This window comes from Amphiprion ocellaris, chromosome 3 (assembly GCF_022539595.1).
Source record: "Amphiprion ocellaris isolate individual 3 ecotype Okinawa chromosome 3, ASM2253959v1, whole genome shotgun sequence".
Lineage (NCBI taxonomy): Eukaryota > Metazoa > Chordata > Actinopteri > Pomacentridae > Amphiprion > Amphiprion ocellaris.
This window is the reverse complement of record NC_072768.1, coordinates 36,076,758-36,092,538: the sequence shown is the minus strand read 5'-3', so window position 1 is coordinate 36,092,538 and position 15,781 is coordinate 36,076,758. Positions and strand designations below refer to the sequence as shown.

The window sequence follows — 15,781 nt, the reverse complement described above, 5'->3', positions numbered from 1 at the left end:
CTTTTCATATATATTTAAATATGTTGTTAATATTTCAAATACTTTTGTCCATTTTATTATTGCTTAGGTCCTTCTGAGTAGTTAACTGTTACTTTTAGTAACATTTTTCACACATTTTTAAATAATTTCTTGATTTTTTCCAAGCATTTTTGGTATTTTTAGTGTTTGACATTGGTCATTTTGTTAATATTCTCCTTTTTAAAACTATTTTTTATTAATGCTACTTTATTTTATGCAAAACATTTTGGATAGTTTATTTTTAAAATATTTGTAATTATTTAATTAATATTCTTAACAATATTATTTATATTTTCCTGACACTTGATTGTTGTTCTGTTGTGTTAACATTTTTTTTATCTTTTCTTTCATGTTTTACAGACATTTTTTGAAAAAGTGGGGAAAAGGGATGAAACTGAGGACATTTTTGGTGAAGTTCTGAGCTAAAGTGCAGCTTTGAGGTTCTTGAATATTTAAAAAATAATAAAAATAAATGTAATTTTCAATTTAAAATACAAAACGTAAATTATAAATGTATTAATGTAAAAAAAAAAGGTTTTGATAAATCTTTAAAAAATTCAGCTGAACTATTGAATTTATTTGTTTTTATCATCACAGCGAGATAATCACGTGGTAATTTAAGACTACATTTCCCATGATGCTGTGGTGTCTAAACGCCGTTAGCTGTGGGAGGCGTCCTTTCTGACCAGCGGCGGTTTTTGCCCAAGTTTGTTGACATTTTAGTCCAATTAGCGTCATTAAAACTGCGCCGAATTTTCCGTGAGCAGCTGCTGTTTGTGGTTTTTCCGCAAAAGTTCAGACAGAAGTTTTTATTTCAACGTGAAACCGAAGAAAACCTACAAACCCGCGGATTCTGCAGGTAAATATTTCTAACTCGTCTAAAGGAATTTATTGCAGTTTGCTGTCAGTTTAGTTTGTTTGTGTGTTTACTTTATATATTTGGAAATCTGAAAATGTGTGTTTGATGACTGTGTGTTAAAGTTTAACTGAGTTTAAACCTCCAAAGAAGAAGAAGGAAGGAGGTGGGTTGTTGTGTGACGACGCTAAAATTAACTTCCTATCGTTAAAGTGAAGCTAAATGACAACATTCAGAAACATCCTCTGTTTTCTGATCCACTTACTGTTGTTTAAAAAAGCCCCAATTAAAGGCCTAAAGTTGTTTAAATGTCATCAGTGAATCCATAAACACCAGAGCAAAAACATCTGGAACCAGGCTGCTCACATCTGGATTACACTGGAAAAAATTATCATTAAAAAAATAATAAATTCTGCAACTTTTTCAACAATTTATCGTCATTTTACAGAGACAAAATATAAAAAATAGAATAAAACAAAAAAAGATTACAAGACAAAACTTACAGATAATATAATAGAAATTTGAAAAAAAATTAGAGAAAAATTGCAAAAAATATAACAAAAACTTAATTTGTTTTTATTATATTTTTTGATTTTTTTCTCTTAATGATTTGATTAAAAGACAAAACCTAAAATAATATATATAAAAAAACCAGAAAAATTAATTAAGAGACAAAATATGAAAAATATAGTAAAATCCAAACTAAATTGATTGAAACACTAAATTTACAAATAGTGTAATAAAAACTTGAAAAATGAATTAGGACACAAAATGTAAAAAAAAAAAAAAAAAAAAGATTAAAAGACAAAACTTTAAATATTGTAATAAAATTTTTTTTAAAATATTGAAGAGAAAACATGATAAAAAATATAAAAACAGAAAACATAAAAAAACAAATCATTTAATAAAAACAAAATGTAAAAAATATAATAAACTCCCCAAAATTTATTAAAATACAAAACTCTAAATAATATAATAAAACTTTTTTAAAAATTAAGAGATAAAATATGGGGCTGCACAGTGGCGTAGTGGTTAGCACTTTCGCCTTGCAGCGAGAAGATCCCTGGTTCGCGTCCCGGCTTTCCCGGGATCTTTCTGCATGGAGTTTGCATGTTCTCCCTGTGCATGCGTGGGTTTTCTCCGGGTACTCCGGCTTCCTCCCACAGTCCAAAAATATGCTGAGGTTAATTGATTACTCTAAATTGCCCGTAGGTGTGAATGTGTGAGTGATTGTTTGTCTATATATGTAGCCCTGCGACAGACTGGCGACCTGTCCAGGGTGTCCCCTGCCTTCGCCCGAGTCAGCTGGGATAGGCTCCAGCACCCCCCGCGACCCTAGTGAGGAATAAGCGGTGTATAGATAATGGATGGAAGAGATAAAATATTTTAAAAAATGTAATAAAAAGAAAAAATGATTAAAGGACAAAGCTTACTAATAATGTATTAAAAATAAAAAAAAAATCATTAAGTCAAAAAATGTTAAAAAAACATTGATTAACAGACAAAACTGAAAATAATATATTAAAAACGTGAAAAAAATAATTAGCAGACAAAATCTGAAAAAAATGTAAAAATCATTAAAAGACAAAACTTAAAATAAAAAGATAAAAACTTGAAAAAAAGTAGCTAAGACACAAAATGTGAAAAATATAATAAAAACAGCAAAAAATTATTAATTGGCAAAATTTACAAATAATATAATTTAAACTTGAAAAATTGGGACACAAAATGTTAAAAATATAATAAAATTCTAAATAAATTGATTAAAAGACTAAATTTACAAATGATGTAATAAAAGCTTGAAAAAATCATTAAAACGCAAAATGCTAAAAAAAAAAAAACATTGATTAATAGACCAAACTGAAAATAATATAATAAAAACTTATAATGTATATAATAATATAATACATATTATTATAATAATATAATATGTTTCCCTATAATAAAAACTAATTAAAAGACAAAATATGAAAAAAAAAATTATTAGAAACCAAAACTTAAAATTAAAAGATTAAAAACTTAAAAAAATATATATTTAAGACACAAAGTATGAAAAACCAAAAAAGATTAACAAACAAAACTTAAAAATAATAAAATAAAAACTTGAAAAGATTAATTAAGACAAAATATGAAAAAAATATAATAAAAACTACAATATCTAACAAAACTTACCTATAATGCAATAGAAACTTGAAAAATTAAGAGACAAAATATGAAAAATATAATAAAAACCAAAATAAATTGATTAAAGGACAGAATTTACAAATAATATAATTTAAACTTAATTAAAAGCCAAAATATTAAAAATATAATAAAAGCAAAAACATATCATTAAAAGATAAAACTTGCAAATAATGTAATAAAAATTAGAAAAAAATAATTAATAGACAAAATGTAAAAATAAAAAAATATAAAAAACGAAAAAATTATTAACAGACAAAACTTAGAAATGATAAAATAAAAACCTTGAAACTGTAGAAATAATAATACCAAAAACAGAAATAAACTTGTACCAACAAAACATAAATAAATAAATAAGATCATGTGAGAAACTGAGCAAATAAAGTAAAAAAAAAAATAAACCATTTATCAGCCAGAAACTGTAAAAACAGAAGAAAGTAGTTTTAGTTCTACTTTAAGTTACTGTTTATATATTTAGTCCTTGGAGGTCAGAGGTTCTGGACTCTTGCTGCCGTTTAACAAAGAACTCAGCATCAGGTCCAGTTTGAGTCCAGAAGTTATTCGAAGGACGAGTCGGTCTCCAGGAGACGGAGACAGAACAGACTCCAGCCTCCTGCCGGCTTTTTGCAGCTCAGTTTGGACTCCAGGAGTTCAGACGGAAGGAACTGAGCGGACGGGTCGATCAGCGGAACAAAAGCTGACGGGAGGAGATCCGAACGTCCAAACGAGCTGCTGCTGGGACTGAGGCGTCTTTGTCAGAACGAGAACGAAGCGAGCTTTGTGGCCGTCGCCGAGCAGCTGCCTGCCTGACATCACCTGCAGACACTCGGCTGCTTTCACACCACAGAAGAAGAAGAGAGACGCTCAGAGGAGCTTTAATAAACGCTGTGTTTGTCCTAAAGCGTCATTTTATTCTTCTTTTCTCTCCACAGAGTTCCTCCTGTTTGGATTCAGGATTCCTGCGTCTGACATTCATTCATCGAGTGAGTTGAAAGCAGCTTTAATTATTATGACTATAATAATTCCAGTGTACATTATACACATTAATATCTGGTAATTTTTAGCCATATTTTCAATTTGGACTTTTAAAAAAATCCAGAGAAAAAGCTTGAAATGTTCCAAAAAGTTTCACTGGGATGGAAAAGCTGGCACTCCACTTTTAATCAAAATTTTCCAGTTTATTTATATATTTATATATATATGTATATGTATATATATATATGTATATGTATATGTATATGTATATGTATATGTATATGTATATATATATATATATATACATATATATATATATATATATATATATATATATGTATATATATATATATATATATATATATATATATATATATATATATATATATATATATATATATATATATATATATATATATAAACTGGAAAATTTTGATTAAAAGACAAAACGTAGAAAATAGAATAAAAACTAGAAAAAAATCTGATTTAAAAACAAAACAAAAATAAAAACTGAAAAATTCTGAATGAAAGAAAAAGCATTAAAATAAAATTTAAAAAAAGAAATCTTTCATTAAAAGAAAAAACTAAATGAATTACAACTAAAAACACATAAAATAAGAAAAAATAGATTAAAAGACAAAATGTGCAAAAAAAATAAAAACTAGAAGAAATTCATTGAGACAAAATTTAAAAACATATAAATAAAAACAAAAAAATACTGAAAGACGAGACAAAAATAGAATTTTAAAAGCTAGAAAATTTTATTAAAAGGCAAACATAAAAATACTGTTAAAAATAGATTTAAAACTCTGATATTGCTTAAAAATAGATAGAAATAAACTTTAAAAAGAAATAAAAGAATAAAACTGACAATAGAATAAAATGCGTTATGAACAACAATGGGAAAAAAAAGATCATGTAAGAAATTAAGTGAACTAAGAAATTACAGTCAGAAAGTGTAAAAACAAAAAAATAGTAATTACTTTCAGAGGGTTCCTTAAACAAATCATGTGTGATTTTATTGTTTTGGTCAGAAAAAAATTATCAAATCAAGTTAAATATAAATTTTTATCACTTTATTTTACATGTTTGAATCAAAAATATTTCAAAAATAAACCATTTGCTCTAAATATATTCTGTAAAAAAGAAAAAATTCTCTGTTGGTTTGTGCATCCATGAAGATTTTAGTGACTCAACTGTGACCAACAGTCATGTGACAAAAATTCAGATTTTTCAGCTGAACTGCAGGCAGTGTATGTACAAATATAGAAACAGATTAATAATGTAAATAGTAAAATTTCTAAATCATGTAGTCAAACTTTTTCCCAGAATTTTTATCAAACTCTCTCCTTCTTCATGTTGTTCTGTTTCCATTTAGAGGTTCAGGACTTTAGATTACAGAGAAAAATGAGACCACAGTGAGTAAAAATATGACGTTAGCAAAAAAAACGCTCCAGCATCAGAGGGTTAATCGTGACGCGGCACTTTCTGCGGCTCGTTTTCTTCGTCTTCGGTGTAAAAACCTCCAGTGAAACGAGGCTGCAGCTCCTCAGAGGACAATAAACAGAGCGAGCGTCGCCTGGGTTTGTGTCAGATTCACTATCAGTTCCAGCTCGTGACGGTCAGCTGCTGCTACAGAGGAGATTCTGTCCCGCATCCAGCTGCTGCCTCCAGCTTTTGTTCTTCATTCAGCCTCCTTCAGTCCGACTGCAGCCGAATAATCCGACAAACACCAGCAGCAGATACTGAGACGATGGTCCACGATTTTAGGTCCCCTTTGACCCACTTCTGCATCAGGACGCCTTTAGGATGAATCATAGATCTGAAACCGGCGTCTTTTTAAACCAAACTGCACATTTTTAGTCATTTATCAGCCACAAATGAGTGAAATTTGAGTTTTTTGCTGCTGTTTTGTAATTAATTAAATCTTCAGGATCCCTACATGTGGGAAAATTTATCCATGTGACAAATAAAAATAGGTGCTTTTACTTTGATTTCTCTTTTGTTTTTAGGTATATTTTCTATTTGGGCTCAGAAAAATCCAGAACAAAAAGCTCGAAATGTTCCGAAAAGTTTCACAGTAGTGGAAAAATTGGAAGTTTGACCAAACCAAACCAAACTTAACGTTTTTAGTGGGTGAAATTAGACGGTTATGCTGCTGTTTTGTAACTAAAGTATCTTCTGACTCTTGAACACATAAAAATAAAGTCTTGTCCATTTTGTTGCGTTCTGCGGAACATTTTCCGGTAGAATTATATAAATATGTGGATTTATTTTGATTTTCTGCTGCTGTTGTAGCTTGGAAAAGTCACTTTTGTGTTGAGTCGTGTTTCTCCTGACGTACTTTCAACATCATAGTTCAACAATTTGACTTTCTTAACCTGTAAAACTATCTTTTAAACTGACAAATATCATATATGTGAATTAAAGTGCAAAATGAAGCGAGATCAATAAATTCTTTGTCCCTTCCCCGTTTTTACAAAAATGATGTCTTATGGTGGTTTTTAGGACTCTTTAAAGCTGGAATTTGAAATCCAGACAGGTGACGGTAAATTCTGAGTTGACAAGCAACAGAAAATAAACAAACGAGTCTCCTCCAAATGAATGTTTATGTCTACAAAATGGGGTCTGAAAATGAAAATATTCCCATAGAAAAGATATTTTTCCCAGATTATCCATCAATACTTTGGTTTTTGTGGGGCAACATGCTTAGTTCTGAAAGTTCAACAAAAATAAAGTATTTTTCTCATTTTTGTGACCAAATATTTCATATTAAAACTGTTCTATTTGTTTAGTTTTGTATTATTGTTATATATCACTAGTTAACTAATACATTTTTATTCATTTTTTGTTAATTTAAGCTCAAAGATGAAACTTTTCTTTTCATGACGGCTTAATTTTTTTCTCATGTTTCAACTCACCCATAATCTGAGATTAAATAACCTGCTTGTCCAGTTTTACAGATTCTGAATTAATGACATGATGAGAAATAACAGTGAAAATTTCAGGTTTTATCTTGAGTAGTTCTTGAGAAATTGTTGGTCAAACAGAATTTCGATGTTCGAAAATCCTGCTAAAAGTGGATCAACGGGCAATTTTGTGAACGGAAAGTGTTTAATATATGAAGCTAAAATTTCACATTTATCTTTCTAAATATCTTTATTTTTATTTTCCAGGTGTATATTTCAGATTTTCATCTTTAATACTTCCTGTGATATTTGTTGTTCAGGCTCACATTTCAATGTATGGAAAACTGTGCTGAAAGTGAGTCGATGGGTAAATTTTAAAACATATGTTGGAAAGTGTTTAATATATGAAGCTGAAATTTCACAAATATCTTAATAAATATCTGTACTTTATGCTCAAAAAATTTTAGGCAAATCGGAGATGGTTAAGTAGAAACAGTTTAAGCTTTTTTTATGCAGCTCAGTGTCAATTCTGGGGTGAAAAAATGCCCAAATACTTATAAAATCTGCAGAGAAACACAGCTGCATTTTTACACAGCAGAGTAAATCTATCACTTTAAATACCATAAAGTTACTTAAATAAAAGCCTCAGGGTGAAAACACCTCTTGTATTTGGGTTTAAAGGTTAAATTATTTCAGGTTTTTATCTTTAATACTTCCTGAGACGTTTGTTGTTCAAACAGAACAACACGTGGAAAAACGTGCTGAAAGTGGGTCGACGGGTAAATTTTAACGCAGATTATCTCGGAAAGCGTTTGATATATGAAGCTAAAATTTCACAAATATTTTTATAAATATCCACATTTTGTGTTTTAAAAATTTCAGGAAATGGAAATTGGAAATGATTAAGTAGAAATTTTTAAGCTTTTTTTATGCAGCTCTGTGGCAATTCTTAAAAACAAAAAAACCCAAAAATGTACAAATGTGTCACATTTTTACACATCAGAGTGAAAATATCACATTAAATACCAAAAAATGACCTCAATAAAAGCCTCAAGGTGAAAAACGCCTGTTATATTTGGATTTCAAGGTTACATTATTTTAGGTTTTTATCTTTAATACTTCCTGAGATGTTTGTTGTTCAGATTCAAATTATAATATGAAAAATGTTCTGAAAGTGGGTAGGCAGTTGAATTTTAAAGCACATTATCTCAGAAAATGTTTGATATAAGAAGCTAAAATTTCACAAAAATAATAATAAATATCTGTATTTTATTCTCTAAAATTTTCAGGCAAATCGGAGATGATTAAGTAGGAATTTTTAAGCTTTTTTTATGCAGCTCTGTGGCGATTCTTAAAAACAAAAGTGTCCAAATGCTTCACATTTTTTGCACAGCAGAGTAAAAATGTCACATCAAATGCCACAAAATGACCCAAACAAAAGCCTCAGGGTGAAAAACGCCTCTTGCGTTTGGGTTTGAAGGTTAAATTTGTTTGGTTGTGTCAGTGTGTCTCGTCTGCAGCTACAGATTCCAAACCAACGCAGAGCAGAACTCCTCTGATCCTCGTTAAAACTGACATTTCAGAATAAAAGCTCCCTAAATATCTGTTGTGTTTCCATGTAAACCTGGAAATAAACAGAAAACACCACAAGTAGAAGCTGCACCATCAGAAGATCGACACATGAAGCTTTGTTCACAGAGAGAAAAGAAGCTTTGCCACAGTTTAACTAAATAAAGAACACCAGAGTTCATCAGTTAACAAAGAGAAGAGATGAAATGAGGACAAACACAAAGATTCTTTTATTTTACACTCAAACTATTCAACCGATGTCATGGTTTACAGTCAAACAGTTTGGATTCAATTCAAATACAGTGATGGAATAGCAGCGTTTTCTCTGGAGCTCTCAGACTGCATGCTGGGATGTTTTAATATAAAATACATCAAATATTATTTTTTAAAAATTCTGATTGTAGGTTATGTTTCATATTTCATAATACTGATATAACAATTTATAAAAAAGAACAATAATAAGATAAGAGTATAATATAAACTATTATTATTGTTATATACATTAATAGAATTAATTATGTCTTTTTATTTCTCTTTTATTTTAACTTATTTTATTTCATCTTAATAAATAAAATAATATTAATAAAACAATATATCTAAAATATCTAGAAATAAAATTAGATATTTTATTCTAGATATATTTTAATAATAGATATTTTATTTCTGTTATTTTGTCTTATTGTATTCCATTTTAATAAATAAAATAAAAATATAAATAAAATTAATGATCTTGAATATCTAGAAATAAAATAATACATTTTTATATGAATAAAATAAAATATCTTAAATATCTATAAATAAAATATTTTATTTACAGATATTTAAATTTTTTTATTTTATCGTTTGTTTCATCTTAATATGAAAATATAAAGCAAAATGTCAAATATCAATAAAATTGAATATTTTTTAGATTGATATTTAGAATATTTTAGGTCTATCTAGATATATTTTGATAATAGATATTTAATTTTATGTATATTTTTAAATAAAATATTTAATTTCATTTATAGATATTTTATTTGTTTTATCTTATTTTATTTCATTTTAATAAATTTTTCATTTATTTTAATAAATGAAATAAAATAAAGAATCTAAATAAAATAAATTATCTAAAATATTTATAAATAAAATATTTAATTTCATATGAACAAAATAAAATATCTTAAATATTTATAAATAAAATATTTAATTTGTTTATAGATATTTTAAATATTGTAATTATTTTATATTTCTTATTTTATTTTATTAAGACGAAATAAAATAAGATATAATAAAATAATATAAATAGAATAAAATATAAATGAACTAAAATATTTTATTTAAATATATAAATAAAGTACAATATCTATTAATAAAATATATATAGATGGATAGGTGAAGGGCAAAGTCAACATTGATAAAAACGGAATAGGAAAAGAATAATTCAAAAACAATAAACAACATTAAATAAACTAAAATCTGTAAATAAATGTATAAATTGAGACATTAATAAATAAAATATTCTTAGTAACTGTTGTTCTTTGGTTGTTTTTTACTCAGCTGCTGCTTAAATCTTATATTTAGCTTCAAGAATAAACACTAGAAGCAACAAATAGACGCAGACGAGCAGCAGCAGCTAGACGAGCTGCAGCCAGAATAAAACCCTCAGTGATTGTTGGAGGAGGAGGTTCGTCCAGACAGCGAGTCTTTGTGGTCCGAAGCACAAAGAGCAGCTTTCAGCCTCCGGCTGCTTCGGGTCAACAAACACCGTCGGACGTTCTGCTGCTGCTGCTGCTGCTGCTGCAAACCGGCTTCACTTCAGCTTCACTTCAGCTTCACTTCAGCTTCACTTCAGCTTCACTTCAGCTTCACTTCAGCTTCACTTCAGCTTCTGTTTGCAGGGAGTCGACATGAAGCGCTGCCTCGGACTGATGCTGCTGCTCTGTTATGGGATGTTTCATGTAGGTGAGTGGACGCATCTCACTCTGCAGCTATAAAACCAAACCTTAAATGTCACTTATTCACAGCAAAACCAACATTTAGCGGTATTTAGCCTTCAAAGCAAAAAAATCTGTTAAATATCAAAATAATAAGCCTGTAAAATCTGCACAAACACCAAAAGTTGTGTTAATAATGATTATCGTGGTAATTTTAGTCCATTTTAGTCCATTTTAGTTTTAGGTTTTTCACTATAATATAGCTCACTTTACTTAGATTTACTCCATTAAAATGTGTTATTTGTCACATTAGGAGGCTAATAATGAAAGTAAATGAGTCATTTAAATCTCAAGCTGAGTGCCTTAATGTGTAAAAATGCTTTAAATATCAGTTAAACACTGCTTTAACGCCTCGTTTTTAGCATTTAAAATGAAAATATTTGTAACAAATCATAAAGATCTTTTACTGTGATTTAGTTCACTTTATACAGATTAACTTAATTAAAACCAAAATTTAAGAGCTTAATGTTCTTTATTAATGAGCAGAAACAGCAAGTGAGTCATTAAAATGTCAAACTAAATGCTTTAATGTGTAAAAAATCCATTAAATAGCACTAAAACTTTACTTTAACTCCCCATTTTTAGTGTTTAAAATGAGAATCTAAACATGTAATAACTGTTTTCTTCTTCCATAATAATACATTTATTAACAGCTATCATTCCTTTATTATTTACAACTACTAATAAAAATATAGATTAAAAAGCTAATTGCCCTTATTGTAATGACATTATAATGTATGATAAATCTACAATAGTAATGTGTGTTAATAATAAAGTAGAATTTATTTATTTTACGATGTAGTTAGAAAAAATATGAGTTGCTTTAATTTTTTATTCTTTTTTTAAAGCACCTTGTAGCTTCAGTTTTCATCATTCTATAGAAATAAAGTATATTATTATTTTCATTTATTTTTTGCCTAAATGTCAAACTGATTGTCTGTAAAACAATAAAAATGTTTAAAAATATAAATTATTGATTAAAAAAGTACTTAAAAACATACATTTCAATCAATTAATTAAATGTGGTAACACTTTGCTTTAACTCGTGTTTTACATTTAAAATCTTTATTCATGGATTTGGCAATAGACGTAATAATAATAAACACCCTAACATAATCCAGTAGTACAATGCAAATGTCCGTATATGAGATTATGACGACATGATAATGTGTTATGGATGAATAATTAAATATTTAGCTTTCAATTGTTACTCAGCTCCACTTTAATTCATCATTAGGAAACATTAATATTAAATGAACATTAGTATTTTTATTCATGTGCAAGTGAGCAGAATAAAAAATAAATATCATTTATCAATATTAAACCCTTTAAAACACACATATCTGTTCATTTAATTATGAATTACATTTGGAAAACGCATTTAAAGGTGTTTCTTTTTTTTTGTGAATTTTACATTATAAATATTATAAAACACTCCAAATGTGCTTCTGACTACATTATAATGTGATATAAACATTAATTTAGTGTTTAAATTATATTAAATTTACAGTGTTTCGAGGCTAATGGTTAATCAGAGGTATTAATTTGTGTATAAAGCTTTAAGAAAAGGACATTTAAAACAGACAGCAGCTGCTTCATCAACTACAACCAGGACAAGCGTGGGAGTCTCACTTCAGACAGTTTTATTCTTTTGTCATCGTCTGACAATAGAAACAGAAAAATCTGTGAATGAAAACAGCTTTATTGTGAATTCAGCTGTATTAAAATGCAGTTTGTGTGAGCACAGAGAGCAGGAGAGAAGCTAACAGATGTAAACACCAGCTGAGTACATGAACACACAATAACCCAGCCACTTGTTTATTGTCTAGATTAACGTTTCCACTGTCTTTAAATGTCCTTTATGCTTTACAGTTTAAACACAACTCTAACCTGTGGGTACACAATCAAAGCTAACGTTAGCCACATTAGCTAGGGATTCTCCTCTTACTTTGGGACTTTGTTTTTAGGTGTTTTATTAGCATTTCTATCCAGGTTTTGACTTTTTCAGCACTTGGTTTTGTGTGTTTTTTTTCTGCTAGGTGGAAATTTGAATTACTTTGCATGTAACTACTTACAAGCTCTTAAAATATTACCAATATTTCTTTTTTTGAACCTTCCTAACCCTTTGGTCCTTTATTCCTCAATTTATTGACCATTGTGGCAGGGATTTTCCTCTTACGGTGGGGACATTAGCATCAAAAAGTAACTGACTGGATGTTTAGTTCCTCAGATGCTGCCGCTGCATGAAGACCGTTGTGTTCAGTCTTGCAGCCAAAAGCAGAACATTTGCATTTTAGAATTACACAAAGTTTGATGGTGGTACGTAGGATTTATGTGAACTTCTTCGATGACTTGTGAAGCTAATAGACTAACTAGTCATCTGGGGACTGGAGGGATGACAGAAGCAAACATTTCTGTCTCACTTTACACAAAAATGGACTTTCACCATTTGGGACCTTTAATGTGGAACATGAGCTTAACTATTATTTCGTCCTGCAGGTCAAAATTGACTTGTTTTAAAGTTTGAAAATGTGGAGAAAAATATATATTTTCACAGTGAAACGTTTGACGTCCACATTTTCAACATTTTTGGAAAATCTTTGAACATTTTTTGGTGGAAAAAAAGAAATGTTAAAAATGTTTCTTAAGAACATTCACATAAAAATCAACCAAAATCCAGCAAATTTCGCTGGATTTTGGTTGATTTTTATGTGAATGTTCTTAAAGAAAATATTAGAAGTTTTACTGATATATATGGAATCACTTTAGATATTTTTAGGATTTTTTGGAAGATTTTTACTCATTTTTGAAAATATTTTCAAGAATTTTCTTGCCAAATTAGTTTTTTTTTTTTTTTTTTTTTTTAAATAAAACTTTTAAGGGAAACTTTTAAGGAATTATTGGAATTTTCTTCCTGAAGGTTTTGCAAATTTTCAGAAATTTGGGGAATTTTTTTTCAGACAAGGAAACAACATTTTTTGGTGCCTGTAAATGAGGACAACAGGAAGTTTCACACAAGTGAATCATTGAGCTCTTGTTTTACCAGGAGCTCAATGATTCACAGTTTATATTTAATCTGAAACTTGAAAATGGGGTTAAAATCTGAAGACGAAACTCCGTTGTTTCAGGATCACAACAACTCCAGCAGTTGATGTTATCTTCAGAAAAGCCTGGATTCAAGAGAAGCAGCTCCTGAATGTTGTGTAACCGGTTTCTTCTTCTTGTTTTTCTTCAGGGTCTGGACTTCGCTGCTACAAGTGTGCTGATTACACCGGACGCTGCCAGAACGTCCAGGAGTGTACGTTCGAAGACTCCTGCATCTCTCTGAGCGAGAGAGGTCAGTTAAAGCCTCGACAGTTAGCAAAACACAGCAACAACACGTCCAGTCAAAGCTAAAATCAGACCTGAACCTTACACATTTAATGTCACCATGTAAGCTGTATGATGCCACAGACGTCAGAGTTACTGTCAATGAAGACAAAATATGTCAGAGTACAAATATGTGACAAGTAGAATAGAGTAGAAATCAAGTAGAAACCCCTAACTGCCATTATATTGTGCAAAATACAACAATTTTGTGAAGGCTATTCCTGGTTGATGCATTAAGACACACAAAAAGCAACTTTAAAAAGACAAAAATAATTACGAGTAAATCAAAATTACTTTATACAGCTGAGGCACTGTATAATATCACTTAAATGTCAAAGGATTAAAAAATGTATCACCTCCCAATAACTGCTAAGTTTACCAGTAGACTATTTCTTCCTATGAACATTCAAAAACAAATAATTTACAAAGACTTTACTGAAAATTCAGACCCCAAAGTAGAAACTCAATGCAGCTAAACTGACTGCAGCTGTGATTTCTTGCTTAACTGCATAAACATGGTAATAAAATGAGCTGTGAACAGCAGAACTTTCTCAATTTTGGACCCAGAAGCTGTTTCTATTTGCATGTCTTCATCATGGCTCCTCATTGAAAAGAACTGATCTCAAATTGTGATCAGTGTGAGACTTCACAAAGATGGAAAAGGATCCAGGAAGATCAACTAAAAATGAGTGAAACACAGCTGCAGCAGTAATCAGGAGGTACAGAAGGAACCATAGTACCACTAATCATGGCTGCTGTGGTCGTATTTATAAAATGATTCCACAGACAGTGAACTACTTTCACAATGTAGCTTAAAAACCGACAGCAGCTGGTTCAGACTTCAAAACGGGGTTATAGATGGAAATCAGAGTTTCTGTGAAGCTCAGACAGTGTGAAGGACACTTCAGAACATCAACCCCCATCAGCGATGCCCAGCTGTCCAGTACAAAGCAGCATGGATGAAACTTTAGTAAAGAACATGAAAAGAAGCAGGATGAAAGTCTGGAGGACATATAAATTTGTTTCAGGGTGTTTGGTGTGAATCTGATCAGCACTACAGTGAATGTAAGGTCCTGACAGTGAAGAACGGAGGTGCTAATGTGATGATACGGGGCTACATGAGTGCAAAAGATGTGCAGATATTTCAAAATATTGGCTGATGAGATTACTTCCAGGCTGAAGAAGCTTTTCCTGAGAGGAATATTCCAGCATGAGAACCATTAAACCCAAAATCACAATCATTAAGGGTTTCTTAAGAAGAACAAAGTAAAAAAAACTACGATCTGGACAAGCATGTAACCTAGTAGGAAGCCAATAGAATCTATTTTAGAGTTGTGTTGCTCTACCTTGAAACACTTGCATGTTTTAAAGAAGAGAACAGTAGAGCAACACAACTCTAAAATACTACTACACTAAAGTACTAAATTATACACAAAAGCAATCATGAAAGCAGGAAATTATTTGTTTCTGGAGTTATGAGTGAAAAACACAGTGTTTAAAGCATTAAATACTTAAATTTGCACACGTTAAAAGCAGGACTCGCAGCTGTAATCGAGTGTTTCTGTGCGTCCAGGTGGGAAGACGATCCGTCAGTGCATCCGCTACACGGACTGCGATAACTCCCGCCTCACCCAGATGTTCCCGGCCATCTCCGGCTTCACGTACAGATGCTGCAGCAGCAACCTCTGCAACTCCGGCATCACCGTCACCACAGCGACGCCCGCCCTGGCACTGGCGGCGTCGCTGCTGAGCGTCTTTTGGAGCTGGATGTGAAGAGCTTCAGCTTCAGGATCTTTTACTGACAGCCTTTAACACGAGCTAAACTGTCCTCTGTCCCGTTTCTCAGGTCGAAGTTGAAATGACTTTCTTCATTTTGCTAATGTAATTTTCTAATTAACCAATAAACACGACAACTGAACACGTGTCCT

General features: G+C 30.4%; 1 protein-coding gene across 2 annotated transcripts; it reads left to right on the top strand.

Annotated features, from left to right (window-relative positions):
* Nucleotides 1-679: 679 nt before the first annotated feature.
* LOC111565537 (CD59 molecule (CD59 blood group)) lies at nucleotides 680-15,771 on the top strand. Of its 2 annotated transcripts, XM_023265656.3 has the most exons (5): nucleotides 680-877; nucleotides 3,988-4,038; nucleotides 10,389-10,452; nucleotides 13,720-13,821; nucleotides 15,427-15,771. In XM_023265656.3, the coding sequence occupies exons 3-5, from the start codon at nucleotides 10,398-10,400 to the stop codon at nucleotides 15,624-15,626; spliced, it is 357 nt and encodes a 118-aa protein (XP_023121424.1). In that variant the 5' UTR covers nucleotides 680-877; nucleotides 3,988-4,038; nucleotides 10,389-10,397; the 3' UTR covers nucleotides 15,627-15,771. The 2 variants fall into 2 exon arrangements, with proteins under 2 accessions (XP_023121424.1, XP_035802009.1); XM_035946116.2 differs by lacking the exons at nucleotides 680-877; nucleotides 3,988-4,038 and having other exon boundaries at nucleotides 10,208-10,452.
* The last annotated feature ends 10 nt before the right edge of the window (nucleotides 15,772-15,781 follow it).